At 46.9% G+C, this 18,987-nt stretch overlaps 1 protein-coding gene across 1 annotated transcript in view; it reads left to right on the top strand.

Annotated features, from left to right (window-relative positions):
* Positions 1-18,459, top strand: part of chrna9a (cholinergic receptor, nicotinic, alpha 9a) — a 44,032-nt gene extending 25,573 nt beyond the window's left edge. Inside the window, exons 5-6 of the mRNA XM_067969374.1 lie at positions 10,464-10,996; positions 17,810-18,459. Of these exons, the coding sequence (XP_067825475.1) occupies positions 10,464-10,996; positions 17,810-18,459 (1,183 nt within the window). The remainder of the gene's footprint in view (positions 1-10,463; positions 10,997-17,809) is intronic.
* Positions 18,460-18,987: the final 528 nt, after the last annotated feature.

Raw genomic sequence — 18,987 nt, 5'->3', positions numbered from 1 at the left:
CTGGAGGCCCTGGTGGAAGGGGAGGACAAAAGGAGGGCGAAGGTGTACCCGCAGGGTGGCAGCAGACCATCCAGACTGCAGCTTCGCAGGCATTGGCAAGCTGTGGCGCAGGAATTGAACGCCAGGAGCATGGCACCATGCACGTGGGTGCAGTGCCGAAAGAAGTTCAATGATTTGACACGAGTGGTCAAGGTGAGTGAATGCAAGTGCCAAGTGGCACATCCAACCAACTGCACCACAGCTCCACGCATCACACTCCCCTTCACCCACTCACCAACAAACACTGCATTTTGACAAATATTAACACCTGTGACGTATTCGTACATTTGTTATATTTAATGTAAGAAGTTTGCAATGCTGCACTCGGCATGCTGCATCTCACCTGCACATGGTACCATACTTGCAGGCCACACAATCACCACTCACAGGTCACACAAACTGGCAGCTATTTGACCACGACAGGCACATCACCCACACACCTTGCAGGATATTCACTGACACTCTGTCCTCTGTCTTGCAGGAGAAGGTGGCGCATAACAGCCGGCAGCAGGAGAGACCTGAGGGTGGACAGGGATGCTTACACGTCCTCACCCCCCTAGAGGAGACAGTGCTTTGGATCATTGGGCGGGCCAACGCTGCAGCCATGACAACATGCCGCGCTCGGGGTCCCAATGAAGGGGGTCTCTGCATATCAAATGCTCCTTCTCCTTTTCCACATCTTCCTCCTCCTATAATCTTTTCTGACTCACGTGTTGCAGATGTTGCCAGCATGCACGTCTTACTTGCTCCCCACTCCGCTCCACAACGCAACCTGTTTCCCTTTGTCATTGCAGATACCCAAGAACACGTGGCAGCACCGTCCGAGGAGGAGGACGACACTGAAACCACGCCATTACTCGATCTGACACTTGCTTCCACCAGCTCAGAGACAGACACTGCGCGTCCTTTAGATGCTAGTTTAGAGGAGGGATCTGCAAGTGGTGAGACACCGAGCACAAGTGCACAGGAGCCGGGGCGGAGGGAACGGATACCACAGGTGCCAGCTCACCAGAGGGTGAAGTCGCTCACTAGTTCTGCGGCAGAAGAGTCAGATGACAACTTCGATGGGCCAGGCTACAGAAGACGGCTGATGGGGGTACACCAACAAATGCTTGGGGCACTAGAAAGCCTGCCAGAAAGCCTGCACACAATGAGAAGGGGCATGGAGGAGTCCAGCTCCAACTTGGCATAGGGCTTTGCGCAGAGCTTGGAGCCCATCCTTTCCAACATGAAACGGGTGGTCACCTCCACCAGATGCGGCGTCTGATGGCCAATGTCGCGGCTTCCATTGCAGCACAATCCGATGTCATCAGAGGTCTGCAAGCTACGGTTGCTGCTCAGACTGCTGCAATGGAAGCTCAGTCTGCTGCTATCGTGGCTCTGGGGACCACTGTGGAACGGGGCTTCCAGGGCATCACAGCACTCCAGCAATCCGTTCTCCAGCTGATGACCGGGAGTGTTGAGGCGCCGCCCCGGGAGAGTGGCACTGGCGCCATGACAGTCAGACCTGCTGTCCTCTCTCTGGACAACAGCATTCCTGCTCCCACCCCTGCCATTCCGCCAGTGCCCTTGTTGTTGCCTATCGGCCAGCCAGGCCAGACTGCTGCAGCCCATGCTGAAATGGTGCATTCTGAAGCCAGGCACTCCCGACCCTGAGCTGCTTGAGGTCGTCCTCCAAGGCCATCTGCACGGTCCTCCATTGAAGGCCAGGAGCCTCCCACCACCCATGCTGCAGCCACTGGGGAAGCACCTTGTAGGAGCTCCAGGATAGGTAAAGGCACACGAACAAAAGGCACTAAGGGAATGCACAAGAGTGAATAGTTCTGTTATGTTTGCATAATTTCATTTATTGATTGATAAATGTGACCTTGAATTTGCATTTGGTGGTGGTTTTTATTTATGCAATGAACTGAGGGGAAAACCAGTGTGCAATCAGATGGAGGGCGATTTGATTTTCTTGTGGGAGCGGAAAGGTGAGGAGTGTAGGACTGTTGGTGAGTTGGGGGATGTAGCTGACGTTATTGATAGTGGAACAGATCAGGCGAGCACGCAGAGCCCTTGCAGACAAGGTGTGCGGTCCCTGTTGCACCCTTGCTTCTTCCTCCACTTCCGCTTCCGGCTCCTCCTCCTCATTCTCTTCCTCCTCAGCCTCCCTCTCCTCTACCTCTGGCTGAGGGTCTTCTCCGATCATTGGTGGCAAAGACTGGTCCCTCATGATGGTGAGGTTGTGCAGCATGCAGCACACCACCACAAATCTGCCCACCCGCTCAGGGGAGTAATGCAGGGCTCCTCCAGACTGGTCCAGGCAGCGGAAGCGTTGTTTGAGGAAGCCTATGGAGTGCTTCACGATGTTCTGTGTGGCAGCATGGCTCTTGATATGGGCCTGCTGTGCACATGTGCGTGGGTTCCTAACCGGTGTCATGAGCCATGGCGTGAGGGGATAGCCCTTGTCGCCCAGTAGCCAGCCTTTGACTTGCCGAGTCGGGTGAAAGATAGGTGGCACATTGGACTGCCGCATGATTAAGGTGTTGTGACTGCTCCCAGGGTAGCGGGCATCGACCTCCATGATTCGAAGTGTGTGGTCGCACACCAGCTGCAAGTTGAGGGGAGTGGAAGCCCTTTCGGTTGACGAAAACCACTGAGTTAATATGCGGGGCACACAGGGCAATGTGCGTGCAGTCAATGGCACTCTGCACCATGGGGAAGCCAGCAATGCGAGCGAACCCCTGTGCTCACTCGTTCTGCTTGTCTCTGTGGAGACGGAAGGTGATGAACCTGTTCCTCATCTGGTACAGTGCGTCTGTGACCTCCTTTATGCAGCAGTGCACTGCATACTGCGAGATGTCGCCAGCAGAGGCCTGAAATTATCCTGAGCAGTACAAATTCAGCGCCACGGTGACCTTCACAGCCACAGGCAATGCTGTCCTTGTCCTGCTCTGAGGCTGCAGTTGTGGCCGCACCAGTTGGTAGATTTCGGTCATGGCTTCCTTGGTGAACCTCAGGCGTCGGATGCAATCCTCCTCGGTCATGTTGAGGTAAGAGAATTGGTCCCGGAAGGCCCTCATTGGATATGGCCTCCTGCCCAGTGCCCTGCGCCTCCTTGTCCTCCCTCTCCTCGCAGCTTGACCTGTTATGCGTGGCCTCTCTGCATGTTCACAGTCATGCTCAATGCCCAGCGGGAGCCCTCACAGACCAGCCATGGTTATCAGGAATGTTGTTCAACCACGGTTGTAACTTGCCAAAGCTTAAGGCAGTACCTGCCAAACCACTCTCAAGTGTACTCTAGGAACTCTCAGTAAAAATAGGGAGCTTCAAAAAACACTTCCTATTCCATCAGCAGCCAGAAGTAATAATCCAGCAACTAACCTGCAACACCTGCATGGTCCCTTTAAATAGCGCTGGTGGGGGTTCCTCCAGGCACTCCAAGACACGTTCAGGTGGACGTGGTTAAGACTGTGCGTTGAGTTGAGCGTTAAGTGCCAAAATGGTGTCTATCACTTTAAATCAGCATTGCACACTGATTGCACACATTTTCTCCCTACTTTACATGCTTCCGGCGTTCGGTATTTGCACGTGCGCCAACTCCTATACCAAGATGGTATCCAGCGCACGTCATACTGGAAACGTGCATGCGCAGCCGAGACGCCATCTTGGATGTTGGAGAGGCTGGGTAGCGCTGAAATGCAGATGACACAAAACTTGGAAGGTAGTAAACAGTGAGGCGGCTAGTGATAGACTTCAAGAGGATATAAACAGGCTTGTGGCATGGGCGAACACGTGGCAGATGAAATTTAATGCAGAAAAATGCGAAGTGATACATTTCGGTAGGAATAAGGAGGAGAAGCAATATAAACTAGAGGGCACAACTCTAAAAGGGATACAGGAACAGAGAGATCTTGGGGTATATGTGCATAAATCGTTGAAGGTGGCAGGGCAGGTTGAGAAAGCCGTTAAAAAAGCATATGGGATCCTGGGCTTTATAAATAGAGGCACAGAGTACAAAAACAAGGAAGTCATGATGAACCTTTATAAAACACTGGTTTGGCCACAACTGGAGTATTGTGTCCAGTTCTGGGCACCGCACTGAAATTTGTTTACCGAGATTGGCGAGCTGCCTATGGAGACACGATAGAGATCAGCAGGTTGCCAGAGTTATTGAAATGAGGCCTGAGGCGCAGTGTTGATTCTGGGCCCAAAAGCTGGCAGAGATGAATTTTTACTCCTACAAACTGAACAGAAGAATTATCAATCTAGCCTTCATTTTATCAGTGCATTTCCATTGTAGTGGAAGTGGTGCTGAAACTTGTGGAGGATTTTAGCAGGCTTAATGGGCTCGATTTTAAAACGGAACTGGGGGGGGGCGGGGTGCGAAGAAAATTACGCTTTCCAGGAGCGGGCAGAAATCCCAGCTCCAACACGCCTAAGGACATGCACGACCCAGAGTCATCTGGGTGCGCGCGCTGTTCCCAAACCCGGAAGTCCCACCGGCAATTAAAGCTGACGGGACGATATTTAAACAAGTAATTCAAGTACTTGAAGTACTTGATGGCTGCATTCACCAGTACATCCGAGGACGAGCAACATCACCATCCTCGCCAGGCATGGCGTGCACTTCCACCACTTGTAGCTCCACAACACAGTGCTGCGCCATAAGCACCTGCACAAGAGCACAAAGGGCAACAACATAGGGAGCGACGTCGCGGGAGGCACTACCCTCGTCAGAGGGTCTACAGACCGAGGCTCAGCTTCCTGGACCTCTCTGAGGAGCAGTGCATACGGAGGCTGAGTGTGAGTCGCCAGGTGGTCGCAGACATCTGCAGCCTCCTTCATGCTGAGCTGCTCCTGGCTGGGCCTGGTAGCATCTCACTACCTGTCGGAGTTAAAGTTACCACTGCCCTCAACTTTTTTGCCTCCGGTCATTCCAGGGTGCCACCGGTGACATCACCGGCGTCTCTAATTTGTCAGCACACAAGTGCATAAGACAGGTCACTGATGGCTTGTTTCGCAGAGCCTTGCATTACGTCGACTTCCCCATGGACGACCTCAGCCAGACGGAGAGGGCAGTGGGATTCCACTCTGTAGCTGGCTTCCCACGTGTACAGGGTGCAATCGATTTTTTTTTTATTCGTTCATGGGATGTGGGCGTCGCTGGCAAGGCCGGCATTTATTGCCCATCCCTAATTGCCCTTGAGAAGGGGGTGGTGAGCCGCCTTCTTGAACCGCTGCAGTCCGTGTGGTGATGGTTCTCCCACAGTGCTGTTAGGGAGGGAGTTCCAGGATTTTGACCCAGCGACGATGAAGGAACGGCGATATATTTCCAAGTCGGGTTGATGTGAGACTTGGAGGGGAACGTGCAGGTGGTGTTGTTCCCATGTGCCTGCTGCTCTTGTCCTTCTAGGTGGTAGAGGTCGGGGTTTGGGAGGTGCTGTCGAAGAAGCCTTGGCGAGTTACTGCAGTGCATCCTGTGGATGGTACACACTGCAGCCACTGTGTGCCGGTGGTGAAGGGAGTGAATGTTTAGGGTGGTGGATGGGGTGCCAATCAAGCAGGCTGCTTTGTCCTGGATGGTGTCGAGCTTCTTGAGTGTTGTTGGAGCTGCACTCATCCAAGCAAGTGGAGAGTATTCCATCACGCTCCTGACTTGTGCCTTGTAGATGGTGGAAAGGCTTTCGGGAGTCAGGAGGTGAGTCACTCGCCGCAGAATACCCAGCCTCTGACCTGCTCTCGTAGCCACAGTATTTATATGGCTGGTCCAGTTAAGTTTCTGGTCAATGGTGACCCCCAGGATGTTGATGGTGGGGGATTCGGCGATGGTAATACCGTTGAATGTCAAGGGGAGGTGGTTAGACTCTCTCTTGTTGGAGATGGTCATTGCCTGGCACTCATCTGGCGCGAATGTTACTTGCCATTTATGAGCCCAAGCCTGGATGTTGTCCACGTCTTGCTGCATGCAGGCTCGGACTGCTTCATTATTTGAGGGGTTGCAAATGGAACTGAACACTGTGCAATCATCAGCGAACATCCCCATTTCTGACCTTATGATGGAGGGAAGGTCATTGATGAAGCAGCTGAAGATGGTTGGGCCTAGGACACTGCCCTGAGGAACTCCTGCAGCAATGTCCTGGGGCTGAGATGATTGGCCTCCAACAACCACTACCATCTTCCTTTGTGCTAGGTATGACTCCAGCCACTGGAGAGTTTTCCCCCTGATTCCCATTGACTTCAATTTTACTAGGACTCCTTGGTGCCACACTCGGTCAAATGCTGCCTTGATGTCAAGGGCAGTCACTCTCACCTCACCTCTGGAATTCAGCTCTTTTGTCCATGTTTGGACCAAGGCTGTAATGAGGTCTGGAGCCGAGTGGTCCTGGCGGAACCCAAACCGAGCATCGGAGAGCAGGTTGTTGGTGAGTAAGTGCCGCTTGATAGAACTGTCGACGACACCTTCCTTTACTTTGCTGATGATTGAGAGTGGACTGATGGGGCGGTAATTGGCCGGATTGGATTTATCCTGCTTTTTGATATAGCAATCCGAAGACCTCCACACAAGCCAGGACTGTTCAACAACAGAAAGGGGTATCACTCCATCAACGCTCAGCTCATTTGTGACCACCACACAAGATTCCTTAACGTGTGCGCCAGATTCCCTGGCAGCTGCCACGATTTGTTCATTCTGAGGGAATCAAACATCCTGGGTCTCTTCCATTCACCGAACACCCTTAAGGGCTGGCTCCTTGGGGACAAGGATACCCCCTGCACATGTGGCTCATGACACCTCTGAGGAACCCCATCAGGGAGCAACAGCGTCGATATGATGACAGCCACATCGCCACCAGGTCTATAACTGAACATGTGATAGGGCTGCTGAAGATGCGATTTCGGTGCCTCGATCGTACTGGGGGAGTGCTTCAATACGCACCAGTGAGAGAGGGTCACATTATGGGAGTGTGTTGTGTCCTGCGTAACATGGAGCAACAGAGAGAGATTCCAGTTGATGAGGCCCCATCCCCTCATCTATCATCCACATCTGCCATCCACATTGAGGAGAAGGAGGAGGAGGAACCTATGGGCAGAACAGCGGCTCACCTGGCTGCTCATGAGGCCAGGGAGTCACTCATATGTGAACGGTTCTCGTAAGATCAGAAAGTGAGAAGAGTCCAGTCCTCACACCACCTGGAAAGAGCAGCGCCAACACCAGCCCCCCCGCCCCGCACAAAACAGTCCTGCAACTACACATACACCCACTGTAAAGTAACTCACTGGGTGGCATCAAGTGTTGCCGTTCATGATGAAGCACATGAAAGGGCACTATCACAAAAGCCAGTCAAGAATGGGCAAGACGTGGCAGTAGTGGTGAGAATGAAAACATTTAATGTGACTTGAACAAAAGCCAAATATGAATGAAAAACATGACAGTCTGTCAGACACCCTTGTGCAAACCCTTCGTGATCACAAATCCTTAGTCTTTCTTTTCCTACTACTTCTACGTGTTGCATCCCCTGTGGCTGCGACAGAGGTAGTGGCAGGTTGCTCATGTTCATGCCCTGACTGCTTAGATGCTTTTGGCCTACACCCTCTGGGTTTCGGTGCCCGTGAGGGCCCCTCCAAAGCCTGCTCCACCTGCACCTGTGCAGGGGCAGACTCAGCCACCTGGAGAGGAGCAGCATTGCGGGTACTGGTTGAGAGGGGGGCAACGGGTGAGACATGGGAGCACTTTGAGGGCGTCCCCACTTCCATGTCTCCTTTCGCCATCATCCCTTTCCTGGACCAGGTCCACATCACTCCTACCATCCTGCTTGACAACAGTTTGAAGGACGTGTGATGCCTTGGAAGCCCAGTTGTAAAGTTTCTGCTTGCCTGTTTAAGGCGGCAGAATGTTGTTCACCGTGAGTCCGAAAGGCCGTTGTCAGGGCCTGAATGGACTCATTTGTGAACCGTGCTTGAAGCTCAACGAAGGCTAGCCTTCTCTCCATCGCAAACGTTCCCACATTTGCCTGCGACACTATCTCAGACATTTCTGCAGTTACTTGCGACACTATCTCAGACAGCTGCTCACGTCCCTGTGACACTATCTCAGAGATTCCCTCCCGTACCTGTGCCACCATTCCACTAATGAAGGAGTTGGACTCCTCCATCGTCTGCGTTATCGTGGAGAGTGTGCATGGCACCTGTTCCAGTACCTCCCAAATGTGCTGCTGTCGCCCGATCATTCTCCTTTTAAAGGATGGCCCCCGGGGTTCAGCACCTGCGTCCAGCTGAGCAGAGCCTGGAGAGGAGTGCGCCCACTGACGCGGACTCTCCACAGCTGCCCCTGCCACCAGTGTCTGCTTGTGCTCACTTGTGTGTGGTGACTCACCAGATGCCAACCGAACTAACTGACTACTAGGGCTCACCGAGGTGTGAGTATCTGCGCTGTTGGATGGCTCGCTAAGATGTGACGGTGTGGAAATCACCCCCTGCCATCACTGCGGTCATTAAAGGGTCTGTGCAAGAACAGAAGGCAATATAAAGCATCATCACAGATGTGTCATGTTGAGATGAGCATACTGAGGTGTTCAACACGCCAAGCGTTGTTAAGATCAATTCATGTGTGTGATGAATGTTAATGTTGTGTCACCAGACGTTTGTAGGGTGCCAGTCTCGGCGTCCCCGATGGACAAGTACTCGAGGGTGCAGCTGATCTGCAGGGCCTCCTCCTCCCCATCTGTGAGGACCACTATTTGTTGTGACCCCCCTCCAGTACTTGACCTCTTGCGTGCATTTTGCAATCTCTTCTAGAGGGGGAGAAAGTACAGACATGTGAGTGAGTGATGGTGAAGTGGCCAACTGATAAATGCATTGCTTTGGGTGAGGCTGACCGTGGAAGAGATGCATCAGAGAGTATGAGACAAAGACATCACATTGGATCAGGATTGGGGTGAGTGGCAGTGGTGGGGTGACTAATGGGGAGGTGAGGAAGTGCTCAGGAAGTGCAGGTGAATTGAGGATGAGTCTTAAGTGGGTGTGAGGAGTGATGTGATAGAGTAGTCCTGGCAGCGCAGAATGAGTTGGGGTGGGGTGGGGGGTGGGGGTGGGGGGGGTGGGTGCTGTGCAACATGGAATGTAGGAGAATCAATAAGTGTGCTCACTTTTGCTGACCTAGTTAGGTCATTGAAGCGCTTCCTGCACTGGATCCAGGTGTGGGATATGTTGCTCCTGCTGGTGACCTCCTCTGCCACCTCGAGCCAGCCCTTCTTGGTGGCAGAGGCAGGGTGCTTCCTCCTGTCAGCTGGGTAAAATAGTTCCTTCCTCCTCCTCACCCCGGCCAGTAGCAGCTGAAGTGAGGCATCGCTGAATCTTGGAGCAGCCTTGTCCCTGTGCTGCTCCATTGTGTCTTCTGGCTCTTTGATCCAGCAAAATCCATTGGAGCAATGGCCCTTTAAATCCAGACGCTCCAGCTGACAGCCTGTCATGCGGGTGCGCAGTCCGGCCACTGTGCAGCTTTTGGACGGCAAACCCAGAAACAAGGTTAATGGCCACCAGTTAAGTCGCGATCACCACCACCCCTCCCCCGCTGCCATCCCACCACCCTTTTAAAATCGCGCCCAATATCTTACCTTCCTAAAAGGATTTTATGTGAAGGCACGGTAATGGACGAACAGGTTAGTGGGTAGGTTTTCATCTTCACCGCCTGGGTGGTAAACTAGCAGAGCTAGTCTTAGAACCCTCCCGTTATAGAACCTGCCTGATTTCCACTCTATTGAAATCAATGGAATGAAAATCAGGCTGGTTCTATAAAGGGCAGATGAGCCACTCAGCCAGATTACTGTCCAGCGGTGAAAATGAAAATCCACACAATTGGCTTTGAAAATGTAAAAATAAAACCTCTTTTAAAAAGTAGTTTCACAGTTGGATCAGTTCAGGTAAGCCACTGAGTAGCTTCACAATGCAGACCAGGATGGCCCCAGGTTTGATCCCTGGTCTGTGTTGACTGAGCTGATCTTAGCCAGACCGCTGATACGGGGCACTACTGCTGGCCGCAGCACCCCTGGATTAGGAGGGGAAATTCAGCCTAGATTTGTTCCCCCTGGGAAGTGGACAAACGTGGACATCAGGCAAAAGGATCAGGTTTGACTGTGATACTCGTCATGATTGAATAACCTGACAGGCTTCACTCTCCAGACTCACACATGAAAAACGACCCCATGGGTAAGGTTTCAGGGGAAGACTTTGCTCATGAAAAAGTACCCCATCAAGGAGGTAATGCCTTCTGGAGAGAATGAATGAGGGGAGGGCAGAAAATCAGAAAGGAAGAAAAAGTAGTTGTTAAAATTTAGTTTTACGTGGCTGTTAACATTTGTATTAATGAAATCACTGATTATTTTCTTAAGAATCCCTTATTGTAACTGACAGTGGTGGTTGCTTTTGGTAACTTGTTATTTTAGAGCTGATGATGAGTCTACAGGATCCATGGACACGAATGTGGTGTTAAGATATGATGGTCAGATTACGTGGGATTCACCAGCGATTACCAAGAGCTCATGTGTAGTGGATGTGGCCTACTTCCCATTTGATGATCAGAGATGCAACCTTACTTTTGGCTCTTGGACCTACAATGGAAATCAGGTAGACATCACTAATGGACTTGACAGTGGAGACCTAACCGATTTTGTGGAGAATGTAGAATGGGAAGTACACGGAATGCCAGCAACAAAAAATGTAATAACTTATGGTTGCTGTTCAGATCCATACCCAGATGTCACGTACACATTAATCCTCAAAAGGAGGTCTTCCTTTTACATTTTTAACTTGTTGATCCCATGTGTGATGATCTCATTCCTAGCTCCATTAGGATTTTACCTACCAGCAGATTCGGGAGAGAAGGTATCACTTGGTGTGACTGTACTCCTAGCGCTGACTGTGTTTCAGCTGATGGTTGCAGAAAGCATGCCTCCATCTGAAAGTGTTCCACTGATTGGTAAGTGACTCGCCTTGAGTATTAGTACAGTTCTTGTGAAGGGTTTTGTTCATTATTATGGTTTAAAAAGTATTTATACTCACTTTTACAATGTGAATAGTTTCTATAATGTGTGTTGTGACAAAAATACACCACTCCACCCAGACTGTTACCAGTTTTAAAAGAAAATTGTTGAAAATTAAGTTTTTAAATTAGATTTAAGTATGTGATCATTACATTTGTTTCTAAGTAGGCCTCATTAGTTACTGTACAGCAGGACGTACACTTAACTGTTACAACTGCTCCACCTGAACAATACCCATAGGGGGTGAATTTCTTCAGGGCTTCTTCTGTTCCACTGCTGTAACTTTGGCAGAATGCCCGTTTATGCACATAAAGGGGTTTCTGCCAAACAACTGCCAAAGTTACGGCAGCGGAACGGAGGAAATTCACCCCCAAATTTTTAACTTCCACTATAATCCTGTTTATATTCCTATCTTGCACTTGTTTCAATTAAATTTACTCAGATTGGATTTTATGTTTTATGTTACTGCCTGCACTCAATGCAGTTGACAAAATATATTTGAATATTAGTGCCAACAGGTCAATTTTCAAAACTTCATTAGGAAGGGAATTTGGGCAACATTGCAGAGTACTATCAGTAGGGTGACCTACACATTGCTTGTCTGAAGGTGCATACTCGTTTCATCAGCACAACATGGAGAAGTATGTTGTTGCAGCACTGATGGTGGCCAGGGCACAGGCCACTTGTCCTGTTTTCTCAACCACAGATGCATGTGGTCCTTGTAAGGGAGGAAAAATGGGATTAAATCATACTTATCCGTTTTTGGAGGGCAGTGTGCCCTCAACATATATTTATCTTTATTTAAAAGCTCCCATTAAACTTTGTTTTAATGAGTGTGACACAAGACATATTTAAATTTAAATAGAGATCCCAGGAGATCAGTGCTCAGATAGCAACCTATAAGCTCTGTGCACTGCTCTCCCTATTTACATTTCTTCTTGCACCACTCCAAATCAAAATTTAGAGTCATAGAGTTATACAGCACGGATAGAGGCCCTTCGGCCCATCGTGTCCGCGCCGGCCATCATCCCTGTCTACTCTAATCCCATATTCCGGCATTTGGTCCGTAGCCTTGTATGCTATGGCATTTCAAGTGCTCATCCAAATGCTTCTTGAATGTTGTGAGGGTTCCTGCCTCCACAACCCTTTCAGGCAGTGAGTTCCAGACTCCAACCACCCTCTGGGTGAAAAAGTTCTTTCTCAAATCGCCTCTAAACCTCCCGCCTTTTACCTTGAATCTATGTCCCCTTGTTATAGAACCCTCAACGAAGGGAAAAAGCTCCTTAGTATCCATCCTATCTGTGCCCCTCATAATTTTGTACACCTCAATCATGTCCCCCTCAGCCTCCTCTGCTCCAAGGAAAACAAACCCAATCTTCCCAGTCTCTCTTCATAGCTGAAGCGCTCCAGCCCTGGTAACATCCTGGTGAATCTCCTCTGCACCCTCTCCAAAGCGATCACATCCTTCCTGTAGTGTGGCGACCAGAACTGCACACAGTACTCCAGCTGTGGCCTAACCAGTGTTTTATACAGCTCCGTCATAACCTCCTTGCTCTTATATTCTATGCCTCGGCTAATAAAGGCAAGTATCCCATATGCCTTCTTTACCACCTTATCTACCTGTTCCGCCGCCTTCAGGGATCTGTGAACTTGCACACCAAGATCCCTCTGACCCTCTGTCTTGCCTAGGGTCCTCCCATTCATTGTGTATTCCCTTGCCTTGTTAGTCCCTCCAAAGTGCATCACCTCGCACTTTTCCGGGTTAAATTCCATTTGCCACTGTTCCGCCCATCTGACCAACCCATCTATATCGTCCTGCAGACTGAGGCTATCCTCCTCGCTATTTACCACCCTACCAATCTTTGTATCATCAGCGAACTTACTGATCATACCTTTTACATTCATATCCAAGTCATTAATGTAGAAGGCAGAAACCCGTAATTGATGGCTGAAAGGGAATGTAATCTGACTCAGCATATTTACAGGTGGATAGTGACCTGGAGGCAGCTTCCAAAGCCTACGGAAAATGTGGTTGGTTCACTGAGGGCCCCTGCTTTATATTATTAAGTGTCAGCCATGGCTCAGTGGGTAGCACTCTCACATCTGAGTCATAAGGTTGTGAGTTCAAGCCCCACTTCAGGGATTTGAGCATAAAATCTAGGCTGACACAAAATCTGAGGGAGTGCTGCATTGTCGGAGGTGCTGTTTTTCAGATATGTTAAACCGAGGCCCCGCCTGCCCTCTTAGGTGGAAGTAAAAGATCCCATGACACTATTTCGAAGAAGAGCAGGGGAGTCCTGGCCAATATTTATCCCCCAACCAACACCTAAAACAGATTATCCGGTCATTATCACATTGCTGTTTGTGAGGCCTTGCGGTGTACAAATTGGCTGCCATGATTACACTTCAAAGGTACTTAATTGGCTGTAAAGCGCTTTGGGGCGCCCTGAGATTATTAAAGGCGTTAGATAAATGCAAATCTTTCTATCTTTCTTCTTCCTTAGTATGCACACCTACTGTTGATGGCAATCCTTTAGTGTAAAAGTACGAATAATTTACACCAAAGATTTATAGCATTGTCTTATTCTTTACATCCTAGTTGGATTGACTAAGAGGTCCTAACACTATATGCAACATCAATCCGTCCCATTCATAGCATTTTAAGATTGTATTAGTTGTATCAGAGAAGGTTAATCTGCAAGCAATTTATTGTGGCTGTTTATTACATTCTGTTATTCTCTAGATTCAGGAACTGTCCCTCTAGATTGGAAAATTGCACATGTCACTCCACTTTTTAAGAAAGGAGAGAGAGGGAAACCAGGGAATTATAGACCAGTTAGCCTAACATCTGTTGTGGGGAAAATGCTGGAGTCTATAATTAAGGATAGGGTGACTGAACACCTCGAGAATTTTCAGTTAATCAGAGAGAGCCAGCATGGATTTGTGAAAGGTAGGTCGTGCCTGACAAACCTGATTGAATTTTTTGAAGAGGTGACTGAAGTAGTGGACAGGGGAATGTCAATAGATGTTATTTATATGGACTTCCAGAAGGCATTTGATAAAGTCCCACATAAGAGACTGTTAGCCAAGATAGAAGCCCATGGAATCGAGGGAAAAGTACGGACTTGGTTAGGAAGTTGGCTGAGCGAAAGGCGACAGAGAGTAGGGATAATGGGTAGGTACTCATATTGGCAGGATGTGACTAGTGGAGTCCCGCAGGGATCTGTCTTGGGGCCTCAATTATTCACAATATTTATGAACAACTTAGATGAAGACATAGAAAGTCTCATATCTAAGTTTGCCGATGACACAAAGATTGGTGGCATTGTAAGCAGTGTAGATGAAAACATAAAATTACAAAGCGATATTGATAGATTAGGTAAATGGGCAAAACTGTGGCAAATGGAATTCAATGTAGGCAAATGTGAGGTCATCCACTTTGGATCAAAAAAGGATAAAACAGGGTACTTTCTAAATGGTAAAAAGTTAAAAACAGTGGATGTCCAAAGGGACTTAGGGGTTCAGGTACATAGATCATTGAAGTGTCATGAACAGGTGCAGAAAATAATCAGTAAGGGTAATGGAATGCTGGCCTTTATATCCAGAGGACTAGAGTACAAGGGGGCAGAGGTTATGCTGCAGCTATACAAAACCCTGGTTAGACCGCACCTGGAGTACTGTGAGCAGTTCTGGGCACCGCACCTTCGGAAGGACATATTGGCCTTGGAGGGAGTGCAGCGTAGAATGATACCCGGACTTCAAGGGTTAAGTTACGAGGAGCGATTACACAAATTGGTGTTGTATTCTCTAGAGTTTAGAAGGTTAAGGGGTGATCTGATCGAAGTTTATAAGGTATTAAGGGGAACAGATAGGGTGGATAAAGAGAAACTATTTCCGCTGGTTGGGGATTCTAGGAGTAGGGGGCACAGTCTAAAAATTAGAGCCAGACCTTTCAGGAGTGAGATTAGAAAACATATCTACACACAAAGGGTGGTAGAAGTTTGGAACTCTCTTCCACAAACGGCAATTGATGCTAGCTCAATGTGAGATAGATAGCTTTTTGGCAACCAAAGGTATTAAGGGATATGGGTCAAAGGCAGGTATATGGAGTTAGATCACAGATCAGCCATGATCTTATCAAATGGTGGAGCAGGCACGAGGGGCTGAATGGCCTACTCCTGTTCCTATATTCCTATATTCTTATGTTCAAAAACAATGGTGTCATTGTAGGACTGACCACATTCTTTTAACCATATGCTACAATACAGTATGCAGCTGTACATTACACTTCTTCTTGACCTCAAAACATCAGGTGACAACACAAAATATCCGTATACAACTGGCTTTATGTCCTGCTTCATAACCAATATAGAACCTGCTTAAAACCAGTTTAAAAGGTTGCTTCTATTGTGCTTTAGTGTAAAATCATTACTCCTATGACAAGATCACTGTTTTAATTATTAAGAGTTTTATCATTTTTGGTTTAAACAATGCAATTGATGTGTTTGCTAGTTTACTAATTTACTTAGTAAATTTCACTATGGAGATGATTTGAGCATCAAAGACTAAATTGCTATCTAATGAAAATGGTTCAGTTACATCCCGCAGAGAAACCAAATTGGTGGTTTTAAACAGTGCTATTTGGTCACGAAATGTATTGTTTAGCCACATGGCTAAGACTTGCTGTATCTAGTTTTGTAGCCAAGATATGTACTTTCTATTAGGCGGTTGCATGATTTTGCTGTTACAGAATATAAGATGATGCACATAGGAGCAGGAAACATAAAACTTGGATGCATGAATAACTGGGTCTCCGTTAACAAAGGTGGTAATTCAAGAATCCAGTGAGCTCTATTTCCAGAGCATTTGACCATAGGCAAATAAAGTTATTTTAATCCTGTCTAGCTCTGTGGTAAGGGCACATTTACAACATTGAAGTTTAATTTCCTCTATTTTCTATTTTGGCGTGCTGAATGTGTTTGTATTAAATTCCTGTCTCTGATATTTTAATGCCAATGGGTTAAAATAACTCTTTAAAATAAATAGCTTAGTGACTGCATTACAATAACTCTGATAGCAATTTAACATGAATGCACTAACCAGTATACTATAAATAGTGGACAGAGGAACCTAATCCCCATCGTATCCAATTTTGGGTACCCTGTCTTGAAAGGATATTGAAGAAGTGTGATGAGGACATTTCCAGTATTTAGGATTCTAAGCTACAAATAGAGATTTGTTCCCCTGATGATTCAGTGAGTTTATGCAATGAACAGTTGCCATATAGATTAAAAGGTTGCAAATTCAGTGCGCTGTCTGAGATGAATTAGCTGATGTCAGCTGGAGCAGCATTAGAGGTGCAGCAATTGGCTTTGGTACACCAATCGACTTCAGCGCACCTGGGTTAGGTAGGGGAAAATTATCCACGGTACTCACCCTGATTACTATCCAGCAACCATTGTTGGAAATGACTTGTGTGGATGTTAGCTGAGCAACTCCTGGTGATATTCACTGGTCAAGACTCGCATGTGAATACAGTTGGCTCCATTTATAACAAACAGTTGCATGTATTGGATAATTGCATATATTAGACAAATCCTGAAAACCAAAACCAGTGCCTATTGTGCTAATGTCAAATCCAATGTTTTAAATGGACATTAAAATCAGTTTATACAGACAAAACATTTACATTTTTATATAATCCTGCCTCATGTTTGTTTCATAAAAAATACAGAGCCTGCCTTATATCAGTATAGAATCTGCCATACATTGTGCTTTATTTTAGACAGAATAGATAGAGAGAAACTGTTCCCATTGGCGGAAGGGTCAAGAACCAGAGGGCATAGATTTAAGGTGATTGGCAAAAAAAACAAAGGAGACATGAGGAAAATCTTTTTTACACAGTGAGTGGTTAGGATCTGGAATGAACCGCCTGAGGCCTTCAAAAGGGAACTGGATAAGTACTTGAAAGGAAAAAACTTGCAGGGCTACAGGGAAAGGGCGGGGGAGTGGGACTAGTGGATTGCTCTTGCATAGAGCCGGCACGGACTCGATGGGCTGAATGGCCTCCTTCCATGCTGTAACCTTTCTATGATTCTACGAAATTACCAGTACAGAAGTGTGTGTAAACAGGAAGAGTCTTGACTACATCGTGAGGCTCTGTAATGACTTCAAGAGATTAAATCTGCCTTCTACATTGTTATGACAAACTCTGCTTCTGGTTCTTTGACATTTGCTTATGACGGAGAAACTATCCATGTACAAACAAGTTTCAAATCAACTTTCACTGCAGTTGACACTTGGGCAAGGCACTGGAAAGTGACTGGTGCCTTTAAGCAGCGGCCCAGGAAGGAATCCACGTCTTCGAGAGATGGGGGTGAGGAAACTGGCAAGAAAAAAGTAACAAAACTTGGACACATAGATTAAGTTGTTTTCATTCAAAGAAGAGAGGTTCTGTGCTAACAGAATTAGAGAAACTTAGTACATAATTAATTGGTTTCATTACCTTTGGGGGGGGGGGGGGTCATTTGAATACATAGCCCAGCGTTTATTTTGGCAGTTTTGCCCATCAACAGATTCTGTGGATTGGGTAGACCTGAAAGAATAAATTGTACTGTGGAGGGAACAGGTTTGATGAGCCAAATGGCCTTTTCTTAATTCTGTACATGTTCATAAAAGAAATTGTGTATTTTGAATTCCTCGAAGAAATCTTTAAACCATTCCAATATTTGTCTCTGTTTATTCTTCAGGTAAATACTACATAGCAACAATGACAATGATCACTGCCTCCACTGCGCTGACCATTTTCATCATGAATATTCACCACTGTGGGCCAGAAGCCAAACCAGTTCCAAAATGGGCAAAAGTGGTCATATTGCAGTACATGTCAAAGATCTTTTTTGTGTATGACATTGGTGAAACCTGCATTATGGTGCAAAAGAAAGATGAAAAAAAGGACTATAAACTACAGATGGATAATTCCAAAACAAATGGAAAATTTAGAAAACAGCAAGAGTTAACAATAAAGGCTCAGCTTTCTAAAAATTACCAATGCACCAACGCAATACTGAAGGAAGAAGCTGCTCGGTCTGTGATACCACTGCATCAGTGTCCAGTATGCACCCAGAAAGAACTCCACGGGCGTTTTGATGGAAGCACAGGGGACAGTTGTGCCAGTGAAGAGGATCTCAATATGTCCTCTTGTTTCTGTTATTTACATCGAGGCAGGGTGGCAAAAAATATTGAATTTATAGCCCACTGTTTTAGAGAGCAAAAAGCAACCAATGCTAAATCTGCTGAGTGGAAGAAAGTGGCTAAAGTAATGGATCGTTTTTTCATGTGGATTTTCTTCGTCATGGTGTTTTTTATGAGCATTTTAATTGTAGGAAAGGCAACGTAGCTTTATTTTTACCTATCTTATATGATGTATAATTGTTTACTCACATTATAATTGCTGTAGTATAGCAGTTTCATATATTGGTGCAAGTGAAGTTTGGAAGTGGACAAACCCTATAATTCACACAAATTTTTAGGTCAATGAAACTGTGAGAAAATCATTTCAGTTTCTCCAAACATGAATTTACAGTATGTAGAATCCACCAACTGCTCCACAAACAATTTCTTAAGTCATTAATTTATATAGCCATTTTTACAATCCTTCAGATGATAAATCTAATTTTCATACTGCAGGCCCAAATTATTTAATCAAGCGTAATGTATCGGGAGGTGTAGACAGCAGCAGGTTCCTCTTTGTGGATTCCAAGAAGTGCAAATCCAGAACACATTGCTAAAGGCTGTTTGCTGAACTAAAAGTATTTTAGTAGTATTGCTATTGTCTAATTAATATTGTTACTTACCTAAATAACCGGTAAATACTGTAAATACTTTCAGTTTGAAGTCACTTAGATCTATGAAGTTAAGCGAAATA

This window comes from Heptranchias perlo, chromosome 1, assembly GCF_035084215.1.
Source record: "Heptranchias perlo isolate sHepPer1 chromosome 1, sHepPer1.hap1, whole genome shotgun sequence".
In the NCBI taxonomy this organism is placed as follows: Eukaryota; Metazoa; Chordata; class Chondrichthyes; order Hexanchiformes; family Hexanchidae; genus Heptranchias; species Heptranchias perlo.
Note: the sequence above shows the minus strand (reverse complement) of the source record. Positions and strands in the feature narration are given on the sequence as shown.